This window comes from Panicum virgatum, chromosome 5N, assembly GCF_016808335.1.
Source record: "Panicum virgatum strain AP13 chromosome 5N, P.virgatum_v5, whole genome shotgun sequence".
Taxonomy (NCBI): Eukaryota; Viridiplantae; Streptophyta; class Magnoliopsida; order Poales; family Poaceae; genus Panicum; species Panicum virgatum.
The window spans coordinates 9,172,346-9,198,678 of NC_053149.1; the positions used below are offsets into that span (position 1 = coordinate 9,172,346).

The 26,333-nt window shown below is 47.5% G+C and overlaps 3 protein-coding genes across 3 annotated transcripts; 1 reads left to right on the forward strand and 2 right to left on the reverse strand.

Annotated features, from left to right (window-relative positions):
• The first annotated feature begins 567 nt into the window (after positions 1 to 567).
• Positions 568 to 1,686, forward strand: LOC120676018. The gene is made up of 2 exons (XM_039957228.1): positions 568 to 1,467; positions 1,503 to 1,686. The coding sequence occupies exon 1, from the start codon at positions 706 to 708 to the stop codon at positions 1,339 to 1,341; it is 636 nt and encodes a 211-aa protein (XP_039813162.1). The 5' UTR covers positions 568 to 705; the 3' UTR covers positions 1,342 to 1,467; positions 1,503 to 1,686.
• A 1,221-nt stretch (positions 1,687 to 2,907) lies between these two features.
• LOC120673937 lies at positions 2,908 to 6,922 on the reverse strand. The gene is made up of 3 exons (XM_039954984.1): positions 5,076 to 6,922; positions 4,292 to 4,421; positions 2,908 to 3,912 (listed from the first exon to the last, which is right to left on the reverse strand). Exons 1-3 carry the CDS (start codon positions 6,840 to 6,842, stop codon positions 3,224 to 3,226), a joined length of 2,586 nt encoding a protein of 861 aa, XP_039810918.1. The 5' UTR covers positions 6,843 to 6,922; the 3' UTR covers positions 2,908 to 3,223.
• A 4,600-nt stretch (positions 6,923 to 11,522) lies between these two features.
• Positions 11,523 to 16,177, reverse strand: LOC120674520 (serine/threonine-protein phosphatase 7 long form homolog). Its single transcript, XM_039955688.1, has 9 exons — positions 16,136 to 16,177; positions 15,898 to 16,015; positions 15,438 to 15,798; positions 13,436 to 13,508; positions 13,194 to 13,360; positions 12,774 to 13,105; positions 12,317 to 12,678; positions 12,026 to 12,237; positions 11,523 to 11,826 (listed from the first exon to the last, which is right to left on the reverse strand). The coding sequence occupies exons 1-9, from the start codon at positions 16,175 to 16,177 to the stop codon at positions 11,523 to 11,525; spliced, it is 1,971 nt and encodes a 656-aa protein (XP_039811622.1).
• Between the last annotated feature and the right edge of the window lie 10,156 nt (positions 16,178 to 26,333).

The following is a 26,333-nucleotide window of genomic DNA, read 5'->3' on the forward strand; positions in this document are numbered from 1 at the left end:
TTTATTTAGTACTTCAAATTAGTAAGATTCCAACGAAAAAAATTTTGCGCTCGAAATAAACATGGTCTGAGGTAATAAACGAAACGATAAAGGCATACGAGTCGCGATCGGCTACAGGGTACACCGAATCACCACCAATGCGCAAACGGCGGCGTAGATACTGTACCTGGAAAACAGATTCCTCAGGGTCGTTCGCTACTGCCTGACTGAGCCAGCAAATAATCACTGCTCACTACTGCCTGAGCCAGCAAAGAGCAAGGCTAGTGGAGTGGAGTAGGAGTGGTACACCAGTGGTAGCAGCAGCCAGCACAATGCACAAACGCGTATCCCATCAACATCCTTTTCGAACTAACGGATCGTAATTCATAATTTGCCCGTGACGGCCATCGCCGGAGCTAACAAAAAAACACAATTTGAATGCGAATTAACCCCGATCCTGGTAGCCATTAACGAGTTGACAAGTCGAAAAGGAGTACGCACGATCCAGGCAGCGGCAGGCAGCGGCTGCACAGGAGCCGTGCCGCTGCGCCCGGAGCCCCACCACCATAAAACCCCCCACCACCCGCAGCAACCAACTCGATCGCCGCCTCGCCCTCCCCCTCCCGGCATTTGAATGTGAGAAAGAGAGGGAAACCGCCCACCCAGGCAGCCCAAGCCGGCGAGTATCTGTATCCCCAACTATCCGCCGCCGCCGCCGCGCCGGCCATGCCGAGGTCCTCCTCCGGGTCCGGCTCCAGGCCGATCCTGGGCCGGGCGATGGCCACCATCCTGGCGCTGCCGCTGACCCCGATCTCCAAGGCCAAGTGCGGCCTGCTCCTCTTCAAGAAGCGCGCGTCCGCCGCCGCCGCCAGGCGCCGCTGCTACAAGCCGTTCCGCCACTACAACTACGCGTACGTGGGCGAGTACCAGTTCTCGCCCTCCCGCTCCCCGCTCCTCCCGGGCCCGCCCCCCGGCGTCACGGCCTGGCGGAGGGCCGCCGCCAAGCGGCGCCGGGGCAGGGCCAGGATGATCCTCGCGTCCCTCTTCTGCGGCGCCGACGAGGTCGACGTCGCCGTTCTGGACGGACTGGCGCGCCGGGCCGGCGCCGGCGAGGACGCGCACTCGGACAGGGCGCAGCTCGTGCTCGCCCCGGCTCTGGAGTGGGGGCGCGACGACGGCGACGACGCCTACGCCTGCGACGAGGAGGAGGAGGAGGAGGTGGAGCAGGAGCAGGAGGTAGTCGACTACGGGGAGGAGGGGGACGACGAGGAGGTCGACGGCCGCGCCGAGCGCTTCATCCAGCGGTTCTACGCCGAGATGAGGCTGCAGAGGCAGAGGTCTCTGGTCCAGCGCCTGCTCTAGACGACCCCCTCGTTCCGTCGGCTGCCGCTGCCTTGCTCTGGTTCCTTCTCCGTCGGGCAGAATCAATCAATTGATCGCCGCTGCTATCTTAGCTGCAGTTCGGTTAATCTCCTCGTGTCCTGCACCGTTCGTGTTACCGTTGTTTTGTCATCAGGTGTGAGTTTGTTGTCTGAGTTGTCTGTTGGGGGAGAGATTCTTCTCCCCTGCTGTAGCTCTCTACTCTTTTCCTGTAATCCATGTGTTTCAATTTTCGTTTCTGTAGTGTTTTGAGTTTGTATACAATTACAAATCATCCGTGCTAGCATCTGTTTTGGTTCGCACAAATGTTAATTTCTGCTTCAAATTTGTGTTCATGCATTCTTTTTTTCGGTCGAGATTGGAAAGGCGCGGCCATAGTAGGTGCCAGAGCAAATCATGGAAACTGGAAAGAGATCAATCAACATATACTAAAATGTGGGGATAACCAGTCAAAGAGCAATTTAAGGTCAAGTGTCTCTGTATCCTGGATAAATTAAGCTGATCGAGGAAGGACTTTTGAGAAAACACTGCTTCGAGAACTGGTGCTGATTTGTTCTCTATTAGGGGGTGTTTAGGAACGTACCCGTCACATTAAATTTTCGAACATATGCATGGAGCATTAAATGCAGTTGAAAAAAATAACTAATTACATAGTCTAACTAATTCCTACGAGATGATCTAATGATGTTAATTAATCCATGTTGGATATTAATTGTCATACAACAACAAAATATGCTACAGTAGCCAAACCCAAACTTTTTCACCAACTAAACACCCTCTAAGTCTGTGTTTAGTTCGTGAAATTTTTTGGGTTTGTGTACTGTAGCACTTTCATTGTTATTTGGCAATTAATGTCCAATCGTGGACTAATTAGACTTAAAATATTCATCTCGTCATTTACAGTTGAACTGTGTAATTAGTTATTTTTTTCAATTGCATTTAATGGTTCATGCATGTGTCCGAAGATTCGATGTGACGGACACTGTAGGAAAATTTTTGGGAACTAAACGGGGCCTTAAAGGGGTGTTTAGTTCCCAAAAAAGTTTCTACAGTATCCATCACATCGAATTTTTGGACACATACATGAAGTATCAAATGCAGTTGAAAAAATAACTAATTACACAGTCTAACTGATTATCACGAGCTGAATCTTTTAAGTCTAATTAGTCAATAATTGAACATTATTTGTCAAGTAACAACGAAATGTGCTACTGTATCAAAACCCAAATTTTTTCACCAACTAAACACACCCTAATTCTTGCCTGTTTCCTGCCAAGTTAAACATCACCTGACCTGACATAACAGTTGACAAGCTGTATAGGTCCAGGAAGGTGGGGTGGGGCATTCTGATTTTGAATTCCCTTGGTTCTACTGAGATGCACTTGCGGTTCAATCAGTGGCAAACTGGTGTTTCATTTCCAAATCACTATGCCAAAAAGGTAGAGCATTTGGATCTTGGTTTAACAGAGATTCAGAGTGGGATCCTAGAGAAGAACATGTGTTAACGTTGACAAACTAACGGTCACCCAAGTTATGCTTTACACTAGATCCAGCAAAAGGTGCTTTTTCCACCATACACAGCAAAATGTACCCTGGTGTACAATGCCATCAGTTGGGTAAAAAAAAGTTCCGACGAAAAGGCCACAAAGCGTAGAAACAGGAGACACTTTTAAGCTTTAGCACGTTTCCATTAGAACGTACAAAGAGGAAAACAACCCCAGGGATCCGTCAACCTTACATGACCCTGTACAAAATTTACTGCAGAGAACTACAAACAAATCCGCAGTATCTTATTTATCCATAATCATGCAAGCGGAAGTCCAAACATGTCAATATCTCACATAAAAGCAGTCAATACGCTGTTTCACCATAGGTCGAGGGCAAACTCACCAACAAGCGCCTCAAGAATGTCATTCTCGATGGCAATGCTGATGTCAAATGCTTCAACCTGACTTGCATCCCACCTGGCAGTCACTTGGTCCACTTCTTTGACAGAAACTTGTCTAAGAGCAGTCCCACTTGATTCCCTCCAATTGCTGATATCTTCCAATACTTGGCACTTCAACAGATGTTTGCTCAAACTGCTCGGCAATCTCAGCCAAGCCTTGTACCCACATTTGCCAAAATTGCAGAACTTTGAATCCAATGATTCTACAATGCAGTCAAACAGGAAGTTTGTATGTTGATATTTCTTATCTTCAGCAAGATCAGAATACTCTCCTCCACCAAACATATCCACAGTATTTTCCAGCATCTCAAAGATGAAAGGATAGATTGTACTGCCCAAAAGCAGTTCAGCATTTGAAATAGCAGCTTCTTCGATGCTGCGGAGCCTAGACTCTAAGAATTTAGAATCCGGTGAAAGAAAATTCTGTGAACATGATAACTTGTCATTGTCATAAGGCGTTTCTTCTGCATCAGTTTTCCGTGTGTTCAAGAAAAAAGCATCAGATTTCCTTGTATCAATTGACATTGCTAAATCGACGATGTCAGACTCCAAATTAAACAGGTCTTCCATCCTGTTCTTAGTTGACACAAATAAGTCTTTACCCTCTGAAAGAAAGGAGAAGGTAGAGTTCATCAATCAATACATGCCCAAAATTTACAATCTCAATCCGTTCTGGCACTCAACATAACTCAGAGCAGCCAATTATTTTTTGCTAGACATGAAGAACTGTAGACCAGTTAACATTCTGACTAATAATAACTAAGCATTCATGCCTTGGCATGGTTGCATGTTAACTTTCTTAATTGTTGAGCATTGACAAACATTGCAAAGCAGCATTCAAAACATGCTACACCAGTCAGTTTTTTGCTAGGCAGAATTTGGTTTCTCATTTGAGATTTCAGCACTAATTTGATAACTCCAAGCACCAAGCAAATATATAATAGAATTGTCTACTATAAAAGTCAAGGTAAGAGAAATGTTTACCATTCTTTTCAACTGGACTTCCTAAAGAAGAAGCATCATTGGAGAAGGATGCTTCAAGGACTGACGTTGGACTCGGCTGGTTGGGCTCATTGTTCACTGATGTAGCAGAAGAATCAACATCTTGTTCATTCTGTGCGCAGAATGAAGGACTAGTAGTTAGTGCAACAACTTAGTACAAAATTGTTCTGAAGTTACCAATTTAGTAATTAGTTAATTCGGTAAATTTAACGGCTGTCCAGACCAATCACAACTTTGTTAATAATAAGCATGAAAAACTGTGGACTTCGTTAAAAGTAAGGAATGCATGTGGATGGAGATGAATAATTCATTTTCACAAAATGATTTCCAATGCATCTGAAAACTGTCCGAGCAGATACATCAAAGAATGGTTCATAATGATGAAGATTTCTGCATAAGAAATATTTTGATATATAATTTTTTGTACAAGACCAAAAAAATTTCAATGTCAAATATTGCATAGGAGTGCATGCAGAACAGTTGTATAATAGGGTGCATAGATAGATGCATCCACTGATAACCTTAGTACCTTACCACGTAGGAATATCTTAGGCTACAAGTTGCTAGAGCAACATTAACCATTATACAAGGTGATTAGTGTAACACTACACGCACTAAAACTACACCATGCAGAAATTACATGAATAGAAATATAATTACGGATCATCATGATTGGCAAAAGTAGCATTTATTACAGGAAGAACAATCAGAAGCTCTGAAATAAGAAGGGTTAACAATAAAGAAGGATCCCAGCATCTGAACTCACCTGATAGCACTTCTGGAAATCAGGTGTTTGATCATTGGAGGATATATAACATGATCGATTGATGCAGTCAATATTTCCACTGCCTCCATTGCAACTTAAGGGTACTGATGCATCTGAGTAGTTGCTACTTTTGGAGATTGAAGTGTTCATGTCACCAGTAAGTGCGGAAATGAGCTCTTGCAGCATAGTTGCCGTCAATTTCTCTGAAGGGTCGTCACTTGATGTAAACTCATTCCTGTCAGACAAGCCAAGCTCATTCATTTTTGTTTTCAACAGCCTGCTAAATTCATCTTTCTCAGAAGTAGCCATAACAGAAGGTGAGGCTTCCACATATTTGGTATCTGGAGTTGACATTCGAGCACGAGTTGTATCTTGTGCTAGTCTACTTGGGCACCCACTCTTCAACACATTGCTGCGCGGCGAAGCTCTGGCCACTGGCCTTGTGGATGATCTAGAAGTAAATGCAACTGCATTTCTGCCATCCCTGGTACTGGCTACCGTATCACGCCCCACCTTCCGTGATCCCCTTTTTGGCCCTGATCCACTGCTTGAAATCCTGCTTGTGGATGCTAATCCACTTCGGTTGATCACATCTCTGCGAGTGGTGCTCCCCTGTTCGGTGCTCGAACCCATGAACTCTCTTCTTGGAACAGAACCACTTTGTGGTACTCTCCTACCAGTAGATACCAATTCACGACCACGCCCAACTTGGCGCGTCGATTCTGCCAAGCTTCCAGAGGTGGCATTACCTGAAACATCCGGACAGGTGGGTGTTGCCCGTTTGCGCAACCTCTCAGCTCCACTTTGAGCGGCAGCAGCATTCGATCTAACCCTGGCACAAGTGCGTACTACCTCATTTCTTACTCTACTCTCCTTGTGCTTGGCATCCATAGCAAAGTTGCGTTTGCTGATGTTTCCATCAGCAAAATCCATTCTTGGCAACACTACTGTACTGGTACTGGTACTGATATCTACATTAGCAGCATTGTCAATGGAGCGCTGCTCGTGCCTACGCGAGACAGCAGCGGTGTCACAACCTGTCTCCGCTGGAAGAACATGAGGCTGCACCTGTACCCGTGCAGAAGTAGAAGGCGTCAACAGGATCTGAGAGCGAGACAGGAAGTCGTCGCCCACGTCCGAGCCTTGAAGCAAGGCGCCGGAGTGGCCATCCCTGCGGTGCTGCGGGGAAGAGCACGCGTACGCGAGGGCTATCCTGGCGCTCGCCCGCGAGCTGGCGCGCGCGCCCTGCTCCAGCAGCTTCGCCGCCGCCGCGTGCACGATCCGGGCCCGCCTCGGGCTCCGCGCCGGCAGGTCGGCGCCGTGGTGGCTCCTCGCCGTCGTCTGCGCGGGAGGGCGCCGGCTCCGGCTAGTAGGCGTCGGCAGCACCAGCACCACCGCGGAGTCGTCGCCGTCCGGGCGCGACGCCTCCACCTTCCTCTGCTTCTGCGGCCTCGGGGGCGCCGCGGCGGCGGGCCAGGACTCGAGGCCCATGAGGCGCGCAACGACGCCCGGGGCGGCTCCATCGGCCGCGGCGGCCGCCGGGTGGAGCGCTGGGGGAGGCGGCGGGGCGGCCGGGGGCCCCGGGCACGGAAGCCTGCGCGGGGAGGAGCGGAGCGAGGAGGGGAGCAGCCGGCGCGGGGAGAAGAGCCTGCGCTTGCGCGCGAGGCGGCGGTGCCAGTCGAGGAGGTGGAAGAGCACGCCGCCCGCGCAGCCGCCGCCGGGGAACGGCGACGGCCGCTTCTCCACAATGGCGAGGCTGCTGCTCATCCCTCCTCACCTGCTGCTGGGTGCTGGCTGCTGCCAACTCGGCCACTGGTCTCCGTGCCTGCCACCGTGCCAAGGCGTGCCGCTCCGGGCCCCCGTCCTTTTACTGAAAGGAGTGTAGCTGGCACGCAACAGCGTCTAGCTCTCGTCCTCCACCTCGGCACGCGCCGCGAGGGGGAAGGTCCAGCGAGGCAGCAGGGTCGGAGCGTGGGCCCCGATTGTCAGTGTGTGAGAAGGTGGTGACGAGGTCTGCTAGCGGTGGCAGGAGCAGCAGAAGACAGATGGACTCCGGAGAGCGCGTGCCCGGGTGTCAGTGGGACGAGGGCCCGTTTGGCAGGGCTGCGGCTCTTCCAAAAATAGCTCCGGGTCTGGCTTCTCGGATGGAGCGGTTTTTCTGGTGGAGTTGGAGCCGTTTTAGAAAATATTTGGTAAAACAGCTTCACTTGTTAGATTGATGTGTAAGCCGCGTGAAGCCACGATTTCATGGCTTCACCTTACCTGTGTAAGCCGCCGACGGCTTCAGAACCGGCTTCACACGTGAAGCCGGTCCTGAAACAAACGTTTGGGAGGGCTTCACCTGAAGCCGCTCGTGAAGCCGCCAGTAAAGCCCTCCCAAACGGGGCCGAGGTAGCGTGGGTGTGGCGCTGGCACGCAGGCAGCTTTTTCCTCTCGCCCATCAGCACGGCAAGCGAGGCCGGGGAGGAAGAAGGACCGGCGATTCTGGGACTGGGGACTGGGACGACGATGGCCGACGGGCATGGGCCGAGGTAGCGTGGGTGTGGCGCTGGCACGCAGGCAGCTTTTTCCTCTCGCGCATCAGCACGGCAAGCGAGGCCGGGGAGGAAGAAGGACCGGCGATTCTGGGACTGGGGACTGGGACGACGATGGCCGACGGGCATGGGAAATAAAAGGCAACGAAAGCCGCAATTTTTGCAATTCAGTCTTTTTCGTAAAAAAATTTCACATATAAATCTTTTTTGTAAAAAAATTTCACATATAAATCTTTTTTTAATTTTTTTACAAATAGACTCTGAGGTCGGCGCGTAAACTGTGGCGCCGAGCTAACACGTCTCGGCGCCGAGGTGCCACGCACGCACAATCACCTGGCCGACATGGGCCTAGGCTTGGCGCCGCAGATCTTGGCGCCGAGCTCGGCGCCTTAATTTGTGGCGCCGAGCTGGGCGCCATATATATCCCTTTCTTCTCTTCTTCCCGAGCGTCTATCATTTGTTTCCCCTTCTCGATTTTTATCAGAACCTCCACTCGCCCAAACGAGAAATTTAACCTTGGGAAGTCCGATTAAAACCACAGATCTACAACAGCAAGGTATCCGAATGTATCCTCTATGCCTCTTAATTTTTGACGCATGAATTTTGTTTCGAATAGGTGCATTGTTGAAATAAATGTTCGTCATTAGGGCCACTACACCAAAACGCCAATGTCTTACTCGGGATCAACCTACATTCCATGGAGCAAACATGAAACAACCATACCTGAAGGAACTGATGCGCCAATGTGTTTCTGCGGTTCGTTGTGCAAGTTAATGAAATCAGATGTTTTAGGCGATGATTACGTGATGAGGTTCTTTATGTGTGAGAACTACGAATATGATCCACCTAAGCGATATGGCAAAAACCGGACTAAGATAGCACGACAACATACGCTTTTTTCCTTTGTGACCTAACATTGTGTTATGATTCTAATTTTTGTTGGACATAGTCTCCTCCGCCTCTTTATGATTTTGTGCAGTGGTTCGACACCGTGCAGTCGCAGCAAGCAAAGGACTTTGTGGAACAACAAGCAAGGTGGGCTGCGAAACGTTGGCGCCGAATGAAGCATGAAGAACAGTAAGAGGAGAAGCGCAAGAAAGAGCAAAAAGATATCCGTAAGAGGATGGAGGAGGTGGATCGTAAGGCGGCGGCGGAACGTGAAGCTGAAAGGGAGAGAAAGCGAGAGAGGGCACGTCGTACGAACGAAGCCGGGCCCGAAGCAATTAGCAAGGGCAAATATCCTCGGTGCACTCAGTAGAGTACAACCATGTAATCCCGGCATTTAACATTCCCTAAGGCATGATAGATTTAGATCCAACAAGAAGTTATCTTATCGCGTGCACATGCCAATGCAGTTAGTTGTTTATGTTTTCTGTTGAGAGCTTGAATCTGTGTGTTGTAACTTGTAGCATTAATTTGCAGTTCTAGCCGGGAATCTATTGAACCTTCGAACTTGACTTTAATATTTTCGGACCTTTTCAGGAGACTAGAATACTGTGAACCACACATCAAATATAACGGTAAGAATTAAGAACTAAGAACTGCATTACACAATGTAAACCATCGGAATTACATCATAATACAACGTTAATGAAACATACATTAGACATGCAGTGGCATGGCAGAACCCGTTGCAAACTACGGTAAACAGATTTTGAACTAACCTAACATGCCCTAGATAATTTAAAAAAAAAACACACAACAAACACAATGATGTAGCATGTCACTAGCACTAGGGTAGTCCTAGTAGCCGTACCCCCACATAGCAAACTGCGTTGAGTCTTCTCCGTAGTATCCACCCATTGCAGGTGGTGCAGGCAGTGGTGCCGGAGGCGCAGGGCCCTTCTTCTTGTGATAAGGGCAGTTATAGTAAGGAATAGTGCATGGTTCATCCTGTGAAGCGGCAGCATTGCTGGTATCATCATCTTCGTCGTCTTTGTTACCCTCGCTCACTTCCTCATAATGGTTCACCTTGCATTCCAAATCAAAGATCTTTATCTGGAGGTACTCGATGAACTCCTGAACTGAATCAATTAGTGTAGGATCGACACACCTAGTAAAACCACAGTTTTCTGGAGCATTGGAAGACTGCAAAACAAATTTCATGTAAGGTGTCTCAATGAAGATAAAGAAATGAAACAACCGAGTATTACCCATGCGTGTGGACATTTGAAGAAACACCGACCGCCCTCCATCCCGTCGGTGCACATCTGCACTAAGCAGTCCTCACCATGTCTGCATTTTGGCCACGGTTCTCTACGATTATCATATTGTCGAAGAGGAGTTTCATTGGTAAATTCACTCTTGTGCTGTGGCGGAAACTCAAACACTGGTTCCGAAAAGGAATCAGGTCCAAGAGACCCCTCCCATATTATGGGGTCTCCCTTTCTTCCCCATTTTCCTTTCCCAAAACCGTAGTAATTATTCCCACTAGACCCACCTCCAGACATTGGGTATACAAAGAGCTTTGATGTTTGAGTGCTGCTGGGAGTTCACAAACTTCGGAGTATTTATAGGTGCACAAAGATCTGATACCCGGAGTGTGGAGTGTAAATGCATCTGAAAAGCCTACATGACAACACAGTGAAGAGGCTAGCTGACCGAACACTGAAAAGGCTAGATTCGATTCTCGAACTGACTACTCGATGCATCTCTGTGCATGCAGAGCATCTAAGTGCATGCAGACTCACGGCACTGCGTTGCTGCCGCTCGGTCGATCGCGTCTAGATGCCGCCTTCCCCACTACACGCCACAGACCTTCGCTGTAGAATGACAGATCCGTCATCCTCGCCAGAGAGACTGCTTTGAAGGTGAGCTGGTGTGGTTGCCGTATTGTCACATCTTTTTGAAATGGTGAAAGGGCACTGCTATTGGGCTGTCGTCATTTGTCACGTATGTCTGGGCAAACAATGCGACATGTGGGAAACCCGTGATCGCCGTGCTGAGCAGTGGCAACCTGTGATCTCGTACTCGCAGCTAGTTACACTATGGTCCCTATTTTGAGCTATATGAGCGTGTCACGAAGTTTACACTGTATGCGGTAGTCGTCATCATCGTCGGCGGGATCTCGGCCGCTAACTCCTACCGCACCTAACTTGTCCTTCATTAAATCACGGAAAAAATTCGCAAGAACTTCCCTTATTTCACGAGCATTATGGAACCCACAAACATAACAAGTTCACATCAATAGTATATATAGAAACAAATGACAAGTAAACTACCACAATCATAAACAACCGTAATCTGAACAGTCGAAACAGTCCATACTGTTCAAATAAAAAAATAGCACAATCAGACAGTCCATAAAGTATATATGTACAACCCAATTAATTCCTCACTCCTTGCTACTCCTAGTCTTGCCTTTTCCAAGAGCATCCATGCCTGGAGTGTACCGTTCCCTAGGACGGCGCTGCCTCTGCGCACGAGGTTGTGTGTGCTGTGTCGAAGGAGCATCCTGCAGCTGAGACATTCCAATCTCCTGAGGGCCGTAGTCGAAAGTATCCTGTGTATTACGGGACGAGCTCTGTCTTGCTGAGACTGTAACGGAGGGCGTAGAAGTGACAACGCCTAGAAAGGTGTGGGTGATGCCATGCACGTCCCTTTGCACCGAAGTCCTGCATCCAAGACGGCTGGCAACACGGCGTAACCGTTTTGCAACTCTCTGTATTGAAGCATTTAGTAAGTTCACAAATGTGATGAATAGGTTGTTCTTAATACACGTCAGCATAGCATACTTACTTCTAAGAATGTGTTAAGTGTGGTCTCGTCCACATTTCGTCGTGGAAAGCCCTCGATGTCTTCAATTGTTCGCCTCAACAAGTTCCCCTGAAAACCACCAAACCGAATCGTTAGTACCCATATCTAACCGAATTATGGTAACGAGTTCAATTGTATGTAAAAATGTAGATGCAAGCTAACATACCACACGATCGAACATAGGTCCAGCCTCAACAACTCTGCCCTCCCGAGTAGAACGGTCGTACACGGTGTCCTCGTCCTCCGAAGACTCTATGTCGGCATAGTCCACTCCTGTCCACTGCTGCCGTAGCCTCGTGCGTGTCACCCTGCAGTACCAAGCTAGGTACTCACGAAACTGCTCGTTGCTGTGGGGCTGCTGATCATCCTCCACCAGGTCTGTGCCCTGGTCCCACAGATCGATGTAGTCTCGGTGCAGGTGCTCGAAATCGTGAGTCTTCTTTTGCTTCTGCCGATCAATCCTGTAAGAAATAAATTACGCTTGTAAATCTCATTTGTAAAAAACAACCAGAGGAAACAAATTACGCTTGTGAATCTCATTTGCAAATAAATTAGCACTACCAGCAGCAAATACAAGTAAGTAATCGAAACAAGTTCTATTATGCATACTTTTCAAGTCTTGGAAACAAGTAATCGAAACAAATTTGCATTGCTACTTACTTGTGCAATTCCACAGACGTCGACATCTGACGCACAGGCCACTCCTGTTGCAACCCAAACTGTCGTTCAACTCTGTGCGGCAGGTGGAACTCCACAGCATAGAAGCAAATCAATGGGCAGTTCGACATCGTGTACATGTCCTCATCCACATGGCACATAGAGCTTAACTGTAGGGGGCCCAGCCTCTCCTCCGTGAACGGCTGCCATATCACCTGCAAATATTGGAAAGCAGATTGTAAGTTACAAATACCAAACTCCTATGGCCATGTTAATACAAGGAATCTTACTAACCATGGAAGGAGTAAGTGTGTCCAACTCGTTCGTGTACTCGACATAAGCGTGCTCTGGTCTGGCCCAGTTAGTGCGGACCTGGTCCCACAAGTAAGCAGCAGTGGGTCTAAGGCGGTGGCCGACGACCTCAAACCACGGACGCGGATCAAGAGTCTGCGGCCGCCCAACTGGTAACCGAAACCACATCCACACCTGAAGAAGAAACACACACCCCCCAATGGATGGGTTCCGTGAAGTACGGCGACATGCCTCGCAAAGGTTGCGGTACAAGAAACCAAAGACTGCGGCACCCCAGCTATACCCCCCCCACGCAGTGTCCCAGTCCGTCAGGCAAGGGAGGTACATCCAAGAAGCGGTGTCACCTGTGCCACAAAAAACACAAATCAATTATTGCAAAAAGAACGACAATATTATCGAATCCAGTTAACGTACGTTTAAGAGGAACACGAGGTCTCACCAGTGCTATCCGGAAAGAGAACAATGCCGAACAAATGGAGGATCCAAGCTCTGCAGTAGAAGCTCACAGTCTCGGCGTTAGCATCCTCCGGACATTCGCCAAAGTTCTCACGGAGCCAGGAAAGAGGTACTCCCGAGGTACGGGAATTTGGCGCTGCTGCGGGAAGAGCTCTCCCAAGGAAGGCCTCCGCTCGGCCCCTCCAACCCTGAGACACACACGTGCCGGTGACTGCACACCCTCTAATGCTGAGACCAAGGATCTTCTGAGCGTCCTCAAGTATCACGGTCATCTCACCACAAGGTAGGTGGAAACTATGAGTTTCCGGCCTCCACCTACACAAAGAAGCACATGTTTAGTACAAAGAGTTTATGCTCGATTTTGTAATTCAGAAAACAATGTGGTAGCCGTTTAGTCTTGTACCTATCAACCAAAGCTGTGATCGCCGCGGGGTTGATTTCAGGCAACCCGCGGTGAACCTGGTACGATACAACGTCCAGGTCAGCCCTCTGCAACAGAGGGGTGTACCTGTCATCGTACCGCATCTCCAAGAACCTGTCATGGGTTCGAGGACAAAGCAGGGGCAGTACCTACACAAATGCAAATTGCTCGTTAGTACAGTACAACATAGTTGAAAAAAGAGAGAGACCGGCAAAACCAATTACCTCCCCCACTGCAATGCGTCGTCCTCGATGGTTCTCCTCGTAGTAGTGCTCCAACAGGTGGGGCAGTGCCATCCTACAAAAAATAATTAACATGTTAGACGCATATTTTTGCAATGAAATTATCATAACAAAGTATAAAAAAATAAGAATAATATTGAAATTAATGGTAACAACTAGTATAATAACAACTGTAGAACTTTATACAAGATTTATTGGCACCTGACTAAGAGTCCAAAAGCATGTTCGTGAATTGTGCCCTAGCCTGCCGCAGCGGCCGCACTGGTTTTGCTCGGGCTCTTCCATGAAGGGCCTCGCTCTTCCCCTCTTTGTCCTGCCCGAAATCTGGTCCATAGCCATACCATGTCTAGACCTCTTTCTGCTTCCACGTTTGTCCCAACGTCATGCTCTATTGGCAATGTATACCGGCCCCGTGTACTGTGGCCACTGACTCTCATCGAGGAAAGGCTCGAATCGCGGAGACCAAGTTTGCACAAGTTTGTCTATAGTGAACTCTGGGGGTATGCTCCTCATGTAGGAAAAATTGCGATGACGTGCTGCTGCAATGTAATGAGAGCATGGAAAGTGATACTGCCTCGGTCTCCCACATGTGCATGAAAAATTCGACAGAAGGATAACATATTTTCTTGGAGCCCACACCTCTCCATCGGATGTTGTACCTCCCCTTTCCGTGACCTCATATTTGCCCATGCTAAGATCGAACAATCTAACCTCGTGTGTGTGGGCAAATCCCTTCGCATCGTTTAGATGCTCATTGGGTTTTGATGGCAACAAATCACCTTTGTTCTGAAGTTCAACAACGGCTTCGTGTTTGGTATTAAACATCGCTACCAATTTTGTGAATGTGAACTCTACAATAGCATTTACCGGCATGCCACGTATACCCTTGAGCACACTGTTAAAAGACTCAGCCATGTTGCTAGTCTGAAATGAGTACCTCCACCCAGCTTCGTCGTAAGCTCTTGTCCATTTCTCATGGTGCCTCAGCAGTCCTCTTAGCCAACTCCTGCCTTGTTCGTTTGTGGTCGTCTTTAATTGCTCAAACTTCTCCTCAAATAATTGCACCTCCAACTGTCGAGCTACTAACTCAAATAGTGCAAAGTTATCCTTGTCACCATCTTTCTTAAACAAATTATCAGCAAGATGACGAGTGCACCAACGGTGGTGCAACGGTGGGTAGCCCGGAATCTGCTCCTTTACAGCACTAAGTATACCCTAGTGCCTATCTAAAATGACACAAACCTCTCTGCTAGGGCCTACAACATGTCTCCGAACAAGCCGCAAGAACCATCCCCAACTGTCTTTGTTCTCCCTCTCCACCAAAGCAAATGCCAGAGGAACCAACATATTGTTAGCATCACATGCAATGGCTATCAATAGTGTGCCCATATACTTGCCGAGGAGAAATGTACCATCAATGGAAAACACCAGCCGACAATGTCTGAAGGCCTCCACGGACTACGGAAAACACCAGAAAGCATGGAAGAAAATTTGTCTCCCATTTCTCCATTCATCCGGTTTTGGGATGTACTCATAATGCATGTCTGGATTAGCTGCTTTCATTGCATTAAACAATGCTGGCAACTTCTCATAAGCCTCATCCCAATCCCCATATATCATCTTCCAGGTCCGTTGCTTTGCCCGCCATGTTTTTCCATACTTGATTCTGTAATGGAATAGTTTCTCTGTTAATGCAATAATTGAGTTAACCTTCATATTGGGATGTTTCTTCAATATGGAGCACAATCTTGCTGCAATTAGGGTAGATGTCAGCTGTCGGTGCCTCTGTTCTAGCTCTTCTTCGGCACAAGTGTGAGGTCCTACGACCTTTGTGATCTTGAACTTTCCCGTGACTTTCTGTTTCCGAGCACAGACCCGCCAATTGCAATTTGCCTTGTCGCACACAACTGTGTAACGTTTCTACACATAAGAATGCTTCACCCTGAAAGGCCTTTTCCGTTTCACTGAGTACTCCTGCAACCACCTCTGCAGTGTAGGCAGGTCCCTGAAAACAATGCCCTTCTTATCTTCTAGTACTTCATCATCACCATGCTCACGACACTCTAAGAGATCAGCTTCTCTTCCTTCTACATATGCCTTGTCAAGATTCCAGACATCACTGAATTCTGGCACGTCTGGATCAATATCAGGACAAACTTGTCTGATGAGCTTTCTATCTTCTGCGCTCAATGGGGGTATAGGACGGTCATCATCTGAATCTACAGCTCTTTCATTCTCATAAGGCTCCTCTTGATCATGATTCGACCATTCCACATTATTAGAGCCCCGCACTGTATGGACTGGTGCTATCTCTGGAGTAATACCTACATTATTAGGGACATCTCCTGCATTCCGTTCATAAATAGGAAAAAATATGTTGGTACCAACAAATGGAATAAAGGGTCAAATCGAACTAAATGAAAATATTTACCAAAGCGACTTACTTGGATGATTCTGTCTAGTAGGTATCTCCTGAGGAGATATACCAACATCAAGAACAATCCCAGTTTGATTCGGACCGGATTGCACATCAGGGACCCGAACCCCATCATCATCATCGATCTGAATGTTTGGTAAAGACAAATCTGCGGGTGCCGAATTACCCCCTTCGGGCGATAGCACATGAGGCGTTGGCTGATCATTACGAGGTGGACACACTAGTGGGGTGGGATCTTTTGAAACCTTCCGCATAACCAAATCAAGACATTGTATCTCATTCTTCATGACAATATTGACATATCTATCCCATCCAACCTCAGATGCAATTCGGACTTGCCGGCTAAAAACTCGGCCAGATTTACCATAATGCAATACCCCCACAACTGCGATGCCATCATCTGTTGAATTCCAATCTAGCTCCTCACGAGCCCTAGCAATCAGCTCACTAAACAGCGGCCGAGTATCAAACATCAAAGAAACACTCTACATTCCAACAAATGTGACATTCGAAAACTGATCTGTCTCCACAATTCCTCCATGATAAACGGTCACTACATTGTCCATCTAGTTGGTGTGCACGACACGAAACTTGTAATTAGATTGACGCATTTCTTAACTAAACTTGCTCATATCACTATATATAAATTTTCTATCTAAACTTGATAGCTAATTGTATTAATTTCCTAACTAAACTAAATATCATTCTTTTCTACTTTAATATTTCTAAAAATATTAGTAAACTACATAAGTAAATATATCCACTAACCTAATTGTAATCAATAACTATATCAACTAACCTAATTATAGTCAATAACTATAACTACTAAACTAATTATACTAAATAACTATGTGAACTAAACTAATTATAATCCAAAAAGACTTGTAAAGATGAAGTAAATAAATTTTCTATATAACTTGATACCTAACTATAGTAATTTTCTAAGAAAACTAATTATCGTCCATTACTACCTTCATTTTCTAAATAAAATTGATAACTAAACTACATAAATTGATAGCTAAGTATGTCAACTAAATATCGATCAAACTAGTTGTAGTAAACAACTATCTCAAATCAACTAATTACATTAATATTCAGTGTTACTATTTTGCAAAAAAAAAGAAAAACTTCTGTACCTTGGAGGGGGGCCTCAACCGCCAGCGGGCCTCGCCTCCCCCAGCCCGGCATCGGCTCCAGCCGGGGCGCGGCAGCAGGCCGCGGAACGCAGCGGCCGGCCGCTGCCCGCCCGCCCTCCGAGCAGGCCGCGGCCTGGTTTCGGGGGAGGGCCGAGGCAGGGAACGGCGGGCGAGGGCTGAGGCGGGGAGGACGACTGCGGACGACGGCGGCGGCGGCGGGAGGACGGCGGCGGCGGCGTGTGCGGGGCCGAGGGCGGGGCCGGGGAGGAAGGCGCCCGGCCCCGGCGCCTTGCTTCGGGGACGACGGCGCGCGGCCCCGGCGGGGAGGAACGGCGGTGGCGGCGGCGGGGGCGAGGGCTGGGGCGGGGTAAACGGCGGGCGGGCGGCGCAGTCAAATGGATTGACTTCCCCCTTTGCCCGATGGTAAAAAGGGCTCGGTGCCGAGAACGGCGGCGTCGATCTCAGCGCCGAGATCCACGGCGCCGAGCCTAGGGCCACGTCGGATGCCAGGTTGGCCAGGTGATTGTGCGAGCGTGGCACCTCGGCGCCGTGATCTGTGGCGCCGAGACGTGTTAGCTCGGCGCCGCAGTTTACAGCGCCGACCCCCAGGGTCCATTTGTACAAAAAGTTACAAAAAGGACCTATATGTGAAATTCTTTCGCGAAAAGGGCTAAATTGCAAAAATTGCGGGAACGAAAGGTTCGTGTGACCTTTGGATGTGTTTAGATCCCCAGAATTTGACTTGAAATTCTAAAATTCCCATCACATCGAATCATTAAATGTACCAAAAGACGCATGTATGGAGTATGAAATGTAGGTAAATAAAATAACTAATTTCACAGTTTAGATGTATATTTCGAAACGAATCTTTTGAGCATAGTTATCCCATGGTAGGATAATATTTACCACAAACAAACAAAAAGTGCTACAGTACTTTTTGGTTCAAAACAGTGCCAATTTTCAGAATCTAAACACAGCCCTTCAGGCGTCGTGCAAGACCTTGGAGATGGGAGGCGGCTGCGGACTTCACCGCAGGCCACTGGACGTTGAAACGTTGCAATGCAAATGGCAGCCTTCTCCGATCCGCCGCCGCTGGCCTCTTTGTGCAGGCCGGAGGAGCCACGGCGGTCACCTGCTGCTAACAAGACGACCGCATTATCCACACCACGCGGCCGCTAGTGGAGAAATTCGTGGCTTTTCCATTTCCCTTCCAAGATTATCTAGACAAGTTAGTGGCCAGCAAGAGCTCCATTGTCACACCCGGTTTTAAGGACAAAACCGAATGCATAACTATATGTATGTCAGGATCAAGTTTCATACATATAGAGACATTATAAGTGAATAATCAGCAATAGTATCTCGAAGAAAAACAACTAAAAGACTATCAGAGTTATACAGCTTATCCTGGAAACGATGGCTTCAAACTTCACAGGCAATCGACTGGGGGTTGCGTACGCCTAGAACTCAGCAACATCTTCAACAGACTTCATACATCTTTCCTTCTGAGCAGCAGTAAACAAGGGTGAGTACACTTATAGTTGGTACTCAGTAAGGCCACAAGAAGTAACCAGAAAGTGATTTAATTTCATCTTTAAATTAAATTAATCATGTGAGGGTCCAAGCCGCTCTTGACCGTGAGCACGGCTAACCGGTTAGTTTTAACTCTGTAGAGGTTGTACACTTTCACCACAATTCGCGTAAAAGTTTCGAAGAACTTTGAACCCAACCACGCATATGTGCTGATCAGGCACAATACCACACTTCCGAGGTGTGATTGCATAGGGACGCTACGAGGACTTTACAAAGAATCACTATATGTACGCACTGGTCCCTTGCTTTCTGCGTACCTCAGAAGACGAAGCTTCCTTCACCCGCTCCTCAAATATCGATAACCCAAAATCCACCAATCAAACGCCCCAGGCACGACATATAGATCATCTAATTACTTAGCCAAGACCAGAGCCATATAGTATTGTGGTTGTACGGTTTTCTTGGGTGGTTCTCCATGTTCCGATTAAATCATATCATCTTGTAAATAAAGCATAGATAAAAGTATGGTTAGGGTCACTTGCCTTTCTCCAATGAAAAGCTACTCTTACTGCTCTTCAGCTCTGGCTCACATGAAAATCTTGATTCTTCAATCTTCGAACAACGATCTTTCTTCTCGAAGCAATCATCGGGCAACATACAAAGCAAACAAGTACAACTAAGAACAATACACCAAAACAAAAGAAAAACTTTAAAAGAGCGTACTAAAGGATAAGGCTCGCTGCTACAGTTACGAGAGTAAGAAACGCGGAAAACAGAACTAAAACGGCGAGCGATTCTATAGATTAAACAGTGCTTCAGGGATCTAGTCACGATTAACTAAAGGGTTAAGAACTAACAGAAAAGATTTGTAAGATGCAACAAAGTGTGCTCACAGAGGATAACAAGGTGATAAATCTCTTGCACACGTCACAACGATCATGTGAGCGCAAGAATCGATGAAAACGGAGCTAAAACGAAGAAGTTATGACTAAAACAGGATTCTAGGGACTTATTTGCGAAGAAACAGAACTTCCAGAGGCTAGATTTGAAGAAACCAGGGATCTAAACATAATTAAACTCTAAACTTGGGGGTTAGCGTGCAAAACTCCAGCTCAAGGACAGCGGGTTCTATTTTACAAAAAGGCAGGGGCTAAACTGAAAAGAAAAGGGCTTGTACGTAATTATTTTTGAACTAACATGGACCGCGGGTTGATTCTGACAAAACTCAGGGTCTCTTTTGCAAAAGTGGCATGGTTGACCGGTATTTGGGTTGGTTGACTTGGATTAGATTGATTCTGGGCCGACGGATCGCGATCGGACGGCCAGAACAGGTTGGGGCGGAAAGAGCGGCGCGCGGCTGCGGGTCACCAGAGTTGCCGATTCGGCGCTCCAGGGCTCGGGTACGGGCACGGGTTGGCCGGGAAGCAAGAGCACGGCGTGGCGAACGCGATGACAGGGCTCGCGCGCGCTGCAGAGGCGGCGGACGGCGAGTGCGGCGGCGCAGCTGCGAGGCGGAGCTCTGGGGTGCTAAACCAGGTGAAGGAGATCGAGAGGGATGGGGAAAATGGACGGCGAGCTTCCTTACCACAAGGTGAAACTCCTGAGCAGCTCGAAGTCTACGCGGAAGCGGTGGAGCGGCGGCGCGGCGGTGAGCTCCGAGAGCTCGAGCAAGGCGGCGGCTAGGGCTAGGGTTTCGCGAAGCGAGGGCGACAGCTGCGGTTTGGGGCTCAAGGAGGTCTAGGGGCGCTATTTATAGGGGCTGAGGAGGACGTCTTGGCGTGCGGGCCAAGAGAGGCCGCGGCGGCGGAGCGCGTGGCCGGGTCGGACTCCACCGGGAGTCCGGCTCCGTCACGAGGTCGGGGGCGACCCAGACAGGTGGGCCCCGTCTGTCGGTGGGCTGCGGGAGGGGGAGGCCGGGACGGGCTAGGCCGGAGGGAGAAGGTGGGCCGGTGGGGGAAGGGGTCTTGGGCCGCGGGAGGAAAAAGGAGAAAGGAGAAGGAAAAGAAAGGAGATGGGTTGGGCTGAAAGCAAGGAAAAAGAAAAAAAGGCTTTGAACATTTGAAATAGAATCAAACCAATTCAATTCAAATTCAAATTCAGAGAATTCAAATTCAAATTGAACAACAAGCAATAAAACAATGCAGTTCAACATGAATGCAACACAAACAAAACAACCTCAATTATTTTAGAAGACAACCAATTATTTTGTTTTTTTACTAAATTTCCTGTAACGAAAAATAAATGTTGAGAAAATTTTAAAACTATGAGAAAATTATTTATTTATTTTTAATTCTAATCACATCCTGAAATCCAAAAATTTCAAGGTGTGACGTCCATGCTTCCACAACATCACACTAAAAATTCCGCATTCCGCAAAGCAACAAAAGTTGAGGGAGAAAAAAAAGGGAAAAAATCCATCAATGGGCAGAAAAGGTCCGTGTCGGAGTCGGACCACCGACGCGGCGAAAAAGTGAAAAACTCGCCGGTGTCTCCATGGCTATCCTATCACGGCATAGTCGTGCTAAACTAGTCAGGTTGGCGCGCTACGCGCGCCTGTACCAAAAACGTGGACCTAAAATATTAATAGAAAGATATTATCCGTTACTATGTTCGAAGCAACATCGTATCGATGTATTGGGTTAGATATAAAAATTACAGTAAAGCGGGCATAGTAGTTTTGTGTCTGAGAGCGCGCAAATCTCAAGCATTGTAGTATAGAGGTATAGGTAATTTTTCCTTAGGAATATTTTTTTTGTGTCAGTAGGTATAGTTTAATTACTTTAGTAGGAAAAAAAGTAAGATTAGAAATGAATGAACAGTTTAATTATATTTTGTGGGTTTACGGAGGGAAATCGAAGCCCAAGAAGTAGTACAACTACCACATGTAAATGTAGTATACAAAGTTTAGTTATTATTTTTTTATGTAGGAAGTAGTTAAATATATTTTGTATTGTCAAATAATGGAAGGAAAATATTTTTTAAGATAAAAAGACTAACTTAATAGAATCGTGGGCCCCACGTGGGTCCCGCATGAATAGTACATGGGTCTCACGCGGGTCCCGCCTGAATAGTACGTGGGTCCCACGTGGGTCCCGCCTGAATAGTACGTGGGCCCCATGTGAATAGTTGTGGGACCCGCGTGAACAGTGCACGGGCCCCACGTGGGCCCGCAAACAGTAGCAAGGCCCCTGAGAGCGCGCCAATTCTTGGCACTTTAGTATAGGTACTCAATTATGGCGCTGTGAGGCACTGTGTTTTCCGTGCGTAATGACGACGAGGACGTAATGGCGACGGGATACGGACAGGCGGGGAAGGTGAGGGCCGGGCACGGGCAGGAGGTAGCCAGGTAGGCGTCGAGTCGGGACGAGCCGAGCCGCCGAGCTCCCTCCGCGTGTGCATGGCCGACGCCCGACGGCGAGCGGGACCGGTCACGGTCACAGGTTCACAGCTCAGGCGACGGGGGGATGGTGGTAGGTAGGTGCCCGTAGCCAGATGGGGAAGAGGGGGGAGGTGGGAACAGACAAGTCGAGGAGGCGAGCGCGTCCTTTTCTGGCTCTGACACTCGTGTCCGCGCCGGTGGCAGGCAGGGGCACCAGCCCGTGCCACCGCTCGTCGAGAACGAGAAGCGACGCCGTGATGCGGACGCTGCCCTGGGCCACGGGCCAACAGTACCGGCCCGCCGCACCGACGCCGTGTCGCCGGCACCGGCGGCACGCATCAGCTCTCGCAGCGATCAAGCGATGTGCCATGTGTGTGTTCTCATACAGACACAGTCACACCAGTCGCCCAAGCCCCAGGCTCCCCGCAGCGGCAGCTTGCTGCTCCGGCAAGCAAATGTTTCGCGGTGGTCTCTGTGCTCCCGGCTCGGGATGCGAGTGAGGGCTGGAATCTGCGGTCGCACGCAGTGGCTAGCGCGGCGTGTACTTGCATCGCCTCGTCTCGTGTCAGCTCCTTCCTGTCCACAGTCCTCGAAACTGATCCATGATGCGCGCGCGCGCCGGGGTCTGCGAATCATCTTCCTTTTGAGTGGCACCGCACACCCACCAGCCAGCAAGCAAACCAACCATGGCTGCTGCTCCCGCTATCATGAGAGACGGCGATGCCACTGCGAGATTAGCTAGCCTTTTTTTTACTGCCACGGGGGGTGTTTAGTTTATTTTGCATTTTTGTGTTTTTGAAAGGGAATCTTCAATATTTGAAGTATTAAATGTAGATTAATCACAAAACTAATTACAGATCTCGTATGTAAACTACGAGACGAATCTAATGAGTCTAAGAGCATATTTACTGTAGCAATTTAGTGTCTAATCACGTCCTAATTATGCTCATTAGATTCGTCTCGCGATTTACAGTCCATTTGTATAATGTGATTTATTTTTTGATTACATTTAGTACACCATGCAAGCGATTTATAAAAATTTTGCATTTTGTGTTTTTGGATTTAAACACGACCTCACTGCATTGTTTTGTATTCAGTAGCATCATTCATGGCGGTGGCTTTCTCTTCACTCATGGCGCTTGCGACAGGATGCTTCGAGATCCAAGGTCTGTGCAGATCTTAATGCATGGGAACGCCGCCATGTAAGCTGTGTGGGTGCCTGGGTGGCCGGCAGGGGGGGAAAAATTCGGTGGAGACGGTATGCACCAAGTCTTCCGTGCATACGTACCGTCCCTGGATGTTCCACGCGTGGAGAGTCCTTCCATCCAACGACTGCTAAGAACCTGGCTCCCGCGTTTGGAGGAAGCTGCATGCATCAGCTCCTACGCAGCAATCAGCTTCCATTACAGACGGAGAAAAAGATCATTCATCTGCCTGAGGGTTTGCAAACGCATGCATCTACTATCGCACAACTGCGACGGTGCCGGCGGCGCGGCAACGCAACGCGGTGACGTCCAGCCGTGCGTCCGCGCAACTGCTCCGATCCTCCTCATCATGCTCCAACACATCTAGACTGAATGCTACGAGCAGATGGCAGAGGAACATGATGAACCATCCCATCGTCAAGACGAAGATGAGGATGGTGAGCCTTCGGCTGACCACATAAATAGTATTGGGCTGGTAGAATGAATAGTATTTTATGAGAGGAAATAAACCGAGATAACTCGAGACAAACCAAGTCTAGATAAGTCAAACAGCCTCGGTGTAGATGAGGTGTGGACTCCAATTGTGCACGAGGAGGACATGCTTGCATGTGGTCGTGGAGACGAAGAAGAGAAGACGATGCAGGTCTGCGGCCACCCCCAAGAACCACCGCGCTCACTGAAGGACTCCGCCGCGCGGCCAAAGGACGCCTCAGCTGCGGCGGCGGCGAGGTCCCAGTCCTCGCTGGGGCGGAAGGTGCAAGGATGGAGCGGCGAGCTGCCGAGATCCTCCGGCTGATTTGACGCCGTTTGATCGACCTTGTCTGCCCCGTTGAATGATCTTTTTCTTTGTCGGCTATGGAAGCCGATTGCTGCGTAGGAGCCGAGCCGCGTCCTCACGCCGCGTAGGAGCCGATGCATGCAGCTTCCTGAAGAAAAGCTTGGTTCTTAGCAACCGTCGGATGAAAGGACTCTCCACGCGTGGAACATCCGAGGATGGTATGCACAGAAGGCTTGGTGCATACCGTCTCCACCGAATTTTTTTCCGCGGCGGGGTTTCGCTTTTTGTTGAAATGGCTTCGGCTTTGCCTTTTTATGGAACCGCTTATCCGATGGAGCTAAAACTGTTTTGAAAATTGTTAACATAAAAAAATATGTTATTTTTTCATGAATGGATAAAATAGGTCAAATATCGAATATATCCTTTCCTATTGACTAGTTTTATATTTTTTCTTAACATATAATGTAATTTCACATCGATCATGTAGGATTGATCGAGAAAATCAAAACAAATCATAAAACCACGCAGACCCCTACAGCTGCCGCCGCCAGACCCTCTCATCACCGTCTCCTCGGTTCCCCTCCTCTGCCTCTTCGGTGGCCTCATCGGTAGGTGGAGGAGCGGAGATCTCTAGATCTAGGTGTTTAGTTTTCTTTAAGGTTTGGTTCTCTAGCGATATCGGCGAGGTGGTGGCGACGATGATGTTTTGGAATAAGATCTATCCCGACAACATTCGTTCCGGCGCCGACGAAGGCCAAGTGAGAGTTGAACCTTCAGATCTTTGCAGTTGGTGTATTAATTAGGAGATGCAGTTGGTTGTTTTTTTGTTGTGGCGACTTCGACCTCTTCTTTCGATTTGTTCTGCGATAAGATCTGGTTTTCTCAACTTTCTATTTTGGTGGTGAAAGATTGCAAACATGCGTTGCTTGGGGTTCCCCCAACTGATATTCTTTCATCAATTGCTAGATCTCGTTTGTACTTTTCAAGTTGTGGTGGACGACGAACAATCAAATGAACAAGACGACCAGATAACTCTTCGGGTGTAATCTTATTTTCTTTATGTCATCTCGCGTCAAGTAATTCTTCTTTTATATCACCAATTGTTTTTCTTGATATGAATTAGATATGATACCTTTCCGATGTCTTTCTAAAAAAATAACATGGAGCAAATGTCTAATCGCACCCTGGTACGCCATGGGTATTAGGGCTGTAAATAGTCAGGAACGGTCGAGAAAACCTCTAACTATTCCTGTTCCTGTATTTTTTTTGTCGGCAACGGAAACGGGAACCAGAAAGGCTGATGGGAAACTGAGGACGACTCTAGAGATAGGAGGCCTAAAATAGGAAAACAGTCGGGAATTCCCATGTAAAAAGATCTCTCCTGTTTCGTTCCTATTACCACCATTTTCCCTTTTTTGTTTTTATTTTTTCTGCCAAAACAGTATATGTGTCGGTTTATATGGGATACGGTGCCGTTCGGGACGGGATTTTCTGGTCCGTTTTCATCCTTAACTAGTTGAGATTTTCTGGTCCGTTTTCATCCTTAACTAGTTGAATACCCCGCGCTTTGCTGCGGAATTTTAGAGCAAAAATATTGAAGTTCAGTGTGTTGAAAAGATAGAGTTATGGAATTGCAACTAATTTTAGCATTGGAGATATATGGCATGGTTGTATATAAGAAATGCTTAAATACTAAAGTTGATGTATATATAAGAAGTTCTAGTTATTGAAACTGATACAAGAGGAACCATAATAGTTACGATAAGGACGCTTTAATGTTGAAATGGAAATGTCTGCATTATTTTGTGAAGGAAGAGATTGGACTTTGCATTGACTTTCTTGGATAAATGAAGTTTCTGAAAATTTAAAAAAAAATTAAGTGTGGGCAACACAGTTGTGTAAAATGTTAATAATTGGAAAGAATATATTTTGTTTAATGGTTTCATTGGACGAATGTAGATATTTGAATTGGTTATGGATTCTCCACCATCGTGATCCACATTACTGTAGTATAATAGGATGTTAGGAATGTGTGTGATAAAAATGAATGAGGGATGTTAGCACATACATTATTTTTTTGACGTTTTGTTGCTAATTCCGTCATATGACAATAATAAAACCAAGTAAAAAGGTAAGAACAAATATATTTTGTTTAATGGTTTTATTGGATGAATGTAGATATTTGAATTAGTTATGGATTCTCCACCATCGTGATTCACATTACTGTAGTATAATAGGATGTTAGGAATGGATGTGATAAAAATGAATGAGGGATGTTAGCACATACATTATTTTTTTGACGTTTTGTTGCTAATTCCGTCATATGACAATAATAAAACCAAGTAAAAAGGTAAGAACTCTTAGTGGGTTGTGGAAGGCCAGGATATGGGGTTTCATTCAGATCTAATGGTGGAA